We start from the raw sequence: 8,824 nt of genomic DNA on the forward strand, positions 1-8,824 counted from the left end.
TAAAAATATGAAACATTTCATCAGCAGAGTTTTAATACATTTCGTACACACATCTACTAATTTCAGGTCTCTCTCGCTCCTCCAGAGCGATGCTCAGTAGTGTCCCGGCTCCAGCACTTCAGCCAGGTGCATGGCCACCTCTGTCCAGGGGGAGGTGCTCCGCCCCTGGGGGTTTCCTCTGTGCTGGACCTCCACAATGTCCTGTGGCTCAAAGTGCCGAGGGGAGGCGATCCTGGAGGGGAAGGCTCTGGGGAACAACACCCTCTCCAGGACGTCCAGAGACACGTCCGGGGCGGGGCGGTGGGTGCTGTCCCATATGGTTGTGTACTGAGGCTGCCTGCTGCTGCTGTCCTGCCACACCGTGACTTTGTCCCGGAGGTCCGGCTCTCTGAGGGGTTCCTCCGGCTGCAGGCCCATGAAGATGGTCCAGGGTCTGGAGGGTGAGGCTGGAGGTCGCTCAGTGGAGGTGCGCTCGTCCTCCAGAGGAGCTTCCGCCTGCTGCTTCAATGGATGTTCGGCCTTTTTTGGATGAGAACTGTCCTGAACCGACATGAGGCACTGGGTGTGGTACTGACTCACCAAGACTCTGGGGGAGAAATCCTTCAGGAGAGGAAGACCTTTTTTCTTCGCCCACTCTGCCATCTTCTCATCTACAAGTGTCTGAAAATGGACATGCAGAGAGCGTGATTAGTTCCTTGGATGTGGAAGAAATATGATGGAAATGTCAAAAATGTTAAATCTTAAACTTAGTGGTAATCCAGATTCTTATACTAGTGGAAACATTTAACCGTAACAGTGTTCAAGAATGAACTTTGATGAACAGAATACTGACAAAAATAAGGTTTTTGTGGATGTTTCTCTGATTCTGTCACAGTTAATTTAAGCCTTCATGTGGATGATTGGATTTCCACAACATGCAAACTCACCTTTTTATTGAGATCATTCAGTTTCGCCATATCCACGAGATCGCTGTACAGAGTTTGAACCAGCGTCCTCGCCTGCATTTCCTTCTTCTTTCCAATCTGCCACATGCAGTTTTTCAGATACCTGCACAAAAAAACACACACACACAAAAATTAGACAATATCAACTGCGACGTCTTTGACGGAGCCTTCGTCTGTGTGTGTGTGTGTGTGTGTGTGTGTGTGTGTGTGTGTGTGTGTGTGTGTGTGAGTGGTTCTCGCAGCTCGTTACCTTGCCACCTTCCTGTGGCACCAGATGCGGGCCAAATCCAGAGGGGTGTGTCCCATGCTGTCCTGGGCCAACGCATCTGCTCCGGCCTGCAGGAGGGTCTCTGTGCAGTCCAGCAGGCCTTCGGAGGCGGCCAGGTGCAGCGGGGTCGCCCCGTAGTCTGTGGTGCTGGTAATACAATATTTAAAAAACGTTGTTTTCTCAGATTGTTGCTGTTATCATCATCATCATCATCACCACCGCCACCACCATTTCTTTTGTCATCATAATTATCATCATTGCCATCATTATCCCTTGCAACAGCAGCGATAAACTTTCACCATCATCTCACTGTAATCATAGTTCTGCTTTTGTTCTCTGCAGTGTTTCTTTTTCCATTCCGAGCTTCTCTTTTATAGCGCTTTACTTTGGTGATTGAATGAGCGTACAGCAGCTGAGCGCCACTGGATCCAGCTGACAGAATGGGTAAAATTTAACCCATAATAGAAAATACAGCTGCCTGAGGTGAAAACATGCACAAAGCAACTTATTCACAGCATTACACGTTGATGTCGGCCCCGCGCTCCAGCAGGTATGTGAGGCAGGAGGAGGTGTTGGGCGAGCTCCGGTACGACAGGACCATGTGGACAGGCCGGCGACCCTGGAGGTCGCCGCCGTCGATCCATCCCCACGGCGGCCTGGACTCCACGAGGAGCTGAATCGTAGCCAGCTCCCCGTAAAGGCAGGCCATGTGGAGCGGTGACAGAACCTGGGAGGATGAAAACACAAGTTTACGCAGAAGTTTACAGAAGTGTATTTTATTTGTAATTTTCTATTTGGTGCGTACTTTTAATGAAAAACATTTTTTTGGAGGGAATTGTTTATCGGCCAACCATTTCTTTGACAGCAGTACAGGAGCTACATTAGATTGAGATTTGCCCTTGTTCATTTAATTGTATTTTTTTATAAACTCAGAACAGTTCAATCCCATTCAGCCCGACTGTAAAAACACATCAATAAGCACATCAATACTTTTCTTCTCAGTGAATATTTCTGAGACTTTTATACTCGACTTGAATGCTGATGTTGTACCTTTATTTGTGTACAGGTGTGGTGGGCTAGTGGCTATGGTTAGAGTGGGCTTTTCTTCTGCACAGGTGTGGACAACCATCAACAGTATATAGTATATAGTATATATATATATATATATATATATATATATATATATATATATATATATATATATACCCATAATGTGAAGGAGCCTACCTCTCTGCTCACACTCTCATCCAGCTGCTCTGCGCTCCCGACAGCAACAGCTGGACACATGTGGCCGTCTGGGGGAGATCCACGGCTCAGTGTCCTGCGAAGTGAAACCATATTAAAAATGCTTTAAATACCAGAAGGCACAAGAGATATTCAAGCGATCTTGCTCCAAATTGGACAACTAACTAAATATGGCGCTTATTTATAGTAACGATATAACGCTAACCGAACTAGATGAGGTGAATACAGTTCAAAATGTCCCATAAATATAACAAACGGGACTGTTGTACGACAATTTACATGCAGGCTATAAACACAGAACAACTATAACCTTTTATTTACCCATGTTTACGTCTTGCACGTCTCCGTTTTCCAGATTTGTTGACGGGTTCCATGGTTGCCGTGAAACATGGTTACCAGGAAACGAACCCTGATTTACGGCATCCGCTCACTCATTTTAAATATAATAATACAGTTAATAGACTTAGACTGTATAATAGCCCGCAAAACGTGGCCTAGTCCTATTTATTTTTATTATAGTGTCTCAATAAAACGCCTGGAGGCGACACGAGCGCCGCCTGTCGGCAGCAGGAAGCGAAAATGTAAGTAATTTATATATTAATATAATAATATGTATGGTTTAATGCATAAGACAAACATTAGCATCAGTAGCTTCTGTTATTCGTCATTATCCCACAGTTTACATGCAGTGGCTGAGGCCCTGGCTCAGTGCCCAAAGTGGGAAAACAACAATGCGCATGCTCACAGCTGATTGCTTGTTGTTCATGAAGAAGACATTGCTCATAAAAGTAGATCATAAAGTTCTTCAGGAAGATATTGCGGTCAGCGTTATTATTACACACACACACACACACACACACACACACACACACACACACACACACACACACACACACACACACACACACACACACACACACACACACACATTTAAAACTCTGCCTTTGGAAGGAACACACTGGGATTAAACTCTTGGGTGCCCACTAGCCAAACCTTGGGTAAAAACAATCACATTTAAGGTCGAGTGGTTCTCCAAAACAAAATGGCTAACTGTGAACTACTTTTGTTTTTGCTTTCCATTGGTGTTATTGGGAGGAGATGGTACCCTGAACTGATGGTTTCAGCATCTCAAGCATCTTTCTGAGAGGATTACCAGACTTTAAAGCACTGAGGTAAAATGGGATTTATCTAACGTGACACCAATTGACAGCAAGTGGAGGAGAACAGATAGGCTTTAGGTTGAATTGTCACCTGTATTTGAAATCTTTGACATGTGAAATAGCGTATTCTGGTAAAAATGTGTAATTTTCTAATATAGCATCTGTAGAAGTTGTTGCCCCACCATTTTCCCACCTAAAAGAGTGCCTGTAAAGGCCTCTATAGCGCTCTAATAAGGACTTTCCACCGTCATATACAGTTAACAAACCCAGATATTTGTGCTTGTATCCGATAAGAAAAGCCTACAAATGAAAGTCCTTCTTATTTGTCTTGGTTCTGTTACTGTTAAGTCATGATTGAGGTCCTCCAATACTGTCCACCAACACTAAGTTGAATTTAAAAGAAAGGACATACCTTCTTTTCTTTCCTCACGTTTGACTAATTCAGCAAATGTGGGGCTAAATCTCAGAAACTGCAGAGACAGCCTCCTGCCTTATACAGCCTTCAATAGCATCCAGGTGCCACATAGGGCATATTCATCAACTCCTGTTGGGTCTGAGTTAATATAATGGGGTGTGACAGATACAGGCGGATGAGTGGCTGCAGGCACGACAGAAATGGATACTTCCACCCTGCCGTGTAGAAGCACAGCTCTGTCCTCCTACGCCCCGTGTGTGTTTGACATTATTGGAAGCTCACACTTGGCCTGAGTGAAGCAGATCGATCCTGCCAATACTGAGGAGGCCTCAGAGTGCCAGTCGGTTTCACGGCGCCGTGGACCTGACGCCACGCTTGTGGATGAGATGAATTCAAACAGTCATGTTCTCCATGTCTCTGTGGGGCGGAGGGATCGATGGGGCCCGGATCCTAGTGGAGTGTGTTTAGGCACGTGTGTGTGGAGATCAATGTGTGACGTGGCAGAAATACGATAGTATGGGTTTACGGTATTTACTTTTTAGCTAATCAGACAAGTCAGAATGTAGGGGATTCAATCTACTTTATCATGTGTTCATGGTTGTCAAATTTATGGGTTTCCTCGTTTTTGTTTTTCTCGCACATCGGATCAAATGTCTGAGATGAGAAATCCTAAAGAACCGAAAGTCTACTCCCACTGTGTTGCTAAAGTTAAATTTACCCATTCTATCCTTTCGGCGAAAGACCAAATTTGAAATTATTCTCTTCACTGTTTAAATTTGCTATTTGGATGTCACTGTTTCATCCCTTTTCACTGTGAAAATGCCTATTAATACATTGTCTTTGTTTTTCCAAAAATAAAGCTAAAATAATAAAAAGGATACAAGAAATCCACATTTATTCTCTAGTGATGATCTCATCACCATCCTCGTCATCATAATGACAAGTTCGTAAAAATCCTTCACCTCGATGGTCCAGTGACATCAAAACCGCATGCCAAAACAAAGCAGCTCTAAAATTTCCATTCAGTTCTTCTATTTGTGACTAAAATTGTTTAATTAACTGTCTTTCTCTGTCACTCACAGCTGTCAAGGTCCGGTCAGGGTCAGGGTCGGGCCGTGAACCCCTGACTCTCTGCTCTGAGCACCAACCCCCCCAGAGCCTTCGCCTTTTTCGCAGCACAGCCGCGCTGCTACTTTGATGACAGATGCATGCGTGTGAGCAGAACGAGTGAGCACAAGTCAACCGTGCGTGTGCATGTGCACGTGAAGGTGTATACAGTCCGTGTGTGTGTGCATGTGAGAGTATACGGGTTAATAGTGAGAGCTCGCCTCAGCGGCTTCCTTTGACCTCGGTCACACGTCACGGAGGTTGTCCAGAGCCGTCGCTGTAGAGCTCTTTCATGTTTGACTTTCAGCACAAGTCCCTGGACGACGACCCCCAACATGACCTCTTTCCTCTGACAATTGAGTGTGTGCGTGCGTGTGTGTGTGTGCGATTGTCCATGTTCTGTCAAATTCAGTCGGTATGCTTGTGTAGGCGCCTTAATCTTAAAAGCTTTCTTTTATTTATTTAATTTTTAATAATAATCTTTTTCATGCTATACGGGGAATTGTATTTGACATAAAGACACACATGGGATGGATTGATGACACGTATTTTCAGTACAAGTACTTTACATTTAAGTGCTTGATGATACCAAGTACCGGTATGAGTACTTAATAATGCCAATGACTTTTAAAATGCATTTTCATCAGATGTTCTTCACTTACTGACGGGAACAAATTAAACACACAATGTGATGCCTACTCTTCTCGGGAAGGCAGATGTCTTTTCTTTCTTCCGTCTTCACCTTTAATATGTACACTTATACATACCTACGTACCAAAAGCTTTATGCCACATGACGTCTGTAGCACAGTTTGTAAGAAATATTTACTGCCGTGTTTTGACTCTTACGTTCAAAGATGTACCTCGCGTACTCTGAAATGCTCACTGCATTCAAATTATACAATGAAATGTGCGTGTGTGTGTGTGTGTGTGTGTGTGTGTGTGTGTGTGTGTAGTGCATGCATTAGTTACAGCACATCCAGTTGGTGCAGAGCAGATTAGCAACGGGCCGATCAGAGCTGTATAAACCTGCTTAGGGCGAGGATGAAAGTGAGATCATGTGCCAGCAGCCTCACGACGGGCTCTCCCATTGGTCCGTTACATCATCCAATCACATCCCATCTGATTTGTATTTAACAGTGCACATGGAGAACAGCTTAGACAGCCTTGTGTGGTCCAATAACTTTTTTTTTGGGGGTTGTGGATCAAATCCTATCGCTCTATTTTTTTAAATTTATTTATTCTTTCAGATAATTTGGCATTTTACCATTTATTGAAAATAGTGCAGATGGACTGAATCCATGGGGAAATTAAAGGAGGGATGCCAACAAAGGCTGTTGGCCAGAATCAAACCATAAGACCACCCTCAGTTTGTTGGTTTTAGGATCAGAAACCTGTGTTATAATATCAGGAAAGGAAAGAATATCAGTGTGGAAAAGTGGTTTTCATTGAGTAGTAGTTTCAAGAAGAGACAAAAGCGATGGAGGGAAGAAGCAGTGAGCAAGAAAGTGATTTAAGAAGAGAAATGGAGTGATGGAGGGAGAAAGAGTTAAGAGGGGAGGATGCTGAAAAGAGAAACGGAGAGAAGGAGAAGATGAGGAGTCGATACCAGAGCGAACACACAACCTTGATCTTCCTCCATATTTGATGAGCGACCTTACAGGGACCCTGTGCCCCCGGGGCCTCTGAACTCTGCTTGTGTAAGTGCGCTGATGTCTTCACTTTCCTCCTCCGCTCTCCTCCCTCTCTCCTCTTATCCTCCCCATTTTGCTTCCCCATCCTTTTGCCTTTTACTCCATCCCTTAGCTCCTCCTTCTACCTCTTTTCTCTCTCTCTCTCTCTCTCTCTCTCTCTCTCTCTCTCTCTCTCTCTCTCTCTCTCTCTCTCATGCTCAGCCAGGCGGCAGCGCGCTAATGCACCATGGCACATTCTGCAGCTTGGAGTCACAATGCGACCAGGCTTTGCGCAGTGACCGCACGGCGACCTCCCTCAGTATCGCTGCACACGAGCGCAGCGCTGTACCAGGGCCTGTTTAGGGGCGAGGATTGAGGTGATGGATGGGAGGAGGCTTAGATGTTAGATAAAGAAGAAGCAGGGTTCTGCCACTGATGGGCATGATCAGATCAAATGACAGTGAGAGGAATGAATTGCGAGTAGAGACAGGCTGAAGCGCCCCATCTTGAAGACATTACATTGCCAAGTGTAAATTATCAAAGTGTCAAACCAGAGCAGGTTTGAGTTCATGTGTTCAGTTGCAGCTCATGGAGCGTGCAACATGCCACAACGCCTCTGTGATCAGATTAAAGTCATCTATATGTGCTTTCTCATACGGCAGAAAACACATATTTTTTTGCACATGGCGGTGACCCAACAGCTGAGCCGCTGCTGCCACTGGACATCTAGATTCTCTCAACGATGATCGAAGGTGTTACTTCAATCATCAGGAAGGAAGAAAAGGAATCTTCTTCTTCTTCAAACCTTTCACGGGGCCGTGCTCTTTCATCCCCGAGGTCCCGACAGACATCCTGCCATCACACCTTCCCATGATCCCCAGCTTTTTTTTTTTCTCCCACATCCTTCTGTGAGGATCACACAGTTCAGCAGAAACAACCAGAGGGGAGGAGAGAGAGAGATAAGAGGACGGAGATAGTGAGAAAATGAGAGAGGGAGGCCTTAAAGGTCAGCTTGTCGAAGGTAGAGGAGAGAGGAAAGGACGAGAGACCATATGTGTGTATGTTGTTTGCCTTTGTAAAGCTCAACGTAGCTCATGGCCCGTTTCATTTATTTTTAGGTTGCAATAACTCCTCAAACCTGAAGGGGATTTAGTCCATCTGTTGGTCGTCACATCTTCTATCCAGGCCCGCTATTCGCTGTTCTCCAACATCAAGCTCCACTTTGCTGTAGTTCGTCCACTAATCTTTAACAGTTGTTGAAATAACACAGATGCTTGGGATTTAAAGGGGTGGAGCTTTACTCTTATTACACGTGAAAGCCTGTTCAGTGCTATAGATGCGTGCTGAACAGAGATGAGCGTCCTGGAAAGCGTAACTATTTGACCGTGACATACTTTATTACTACCTCCAGATCCAGAGAGTGAATTCTATACATTTGCTTGATCTGAATCACACTAGCTTCCGCAATGACTCGTCAACAAAAACTTTGAGGAAAAATATTCATTGGGGATCTGTTGTTTCACGGCAAAAGCAAGACTTAAAAAGAAAAATACAAAAGTCAGTCTCCACTTTCTCCAAATAACAAGTAAATTAAGTGATACATGCATTTAGAAAGCTGCGTTGGCGGCATCACTGCTCTGTATGTTTAAACAGACCAAGGACTCAAAACATTGAAGAAGAGAAAACTATACATGAATCAACACTGCTGTCCTCAGATTGATAAAGACCATCAGCTCTTTGATGCCATGGACACTGAAAATGCTTAAATACAATCAGCAGATGTAGATTAAAGTAACATTACAAAGACAAAGCTGGGAGAGGATAAACCGATCAGGCTTATGACTGAAATATTACATGATTTACGGACATTAACAAAGTACTTGGTTACAATGCATACACTCTTAATTAAAGAGAGGTACTCTAAAATGAATATGGCAAATCCAGACTTGTGTAGTGTTCTGGCTAAGAACACGTTCCTAATTTACAACCTTGGTGGATAGAAGTCATCAGGCC

General features: G+C 44.3%; 1 protein-coding gene across 1 annotated transcript; it reads right to left on the reverse strand.

Moving 5' to 3' along the window:
* Positions 1 to 93: 93 nt before the first annotated feature.
* ankrd53 (ankyrin repeat domain 53) lies at positions 94 to 2,499 on the reverse strand (the record flags this gene model as incomplete). Its single annotated transcript, XM_079215794.1, has 5 exons — positions 94 to 660; positions 927 to 1,047; positions 1,195 to 1,359; positions 1,734 to 1,939; positions 2,440 to 2,499. 5 exons carry the CDS (start codon positions 2,497 to 2,499, stop codon positions 94 to 96), a joined length of 1,119 nt encoding a protein of 372 aa, XP_079071920.1.
* Between the last annotated feature and the right edge of the window lie 6,325 nt (positions 2,500 to 8,824).

The sequence above is a fragment of the Taurulus bubalis genome, assembly GCF_910589615.1.
Source record: "Taurulus bubalis genome assembly, chromosome: 3".
Lineage (NCBI taxonomy): Eukaryota > Metazoa > Chordata > Actinopteri > Perciformes > Cottidae > Taurulus > Taurulus bubalis.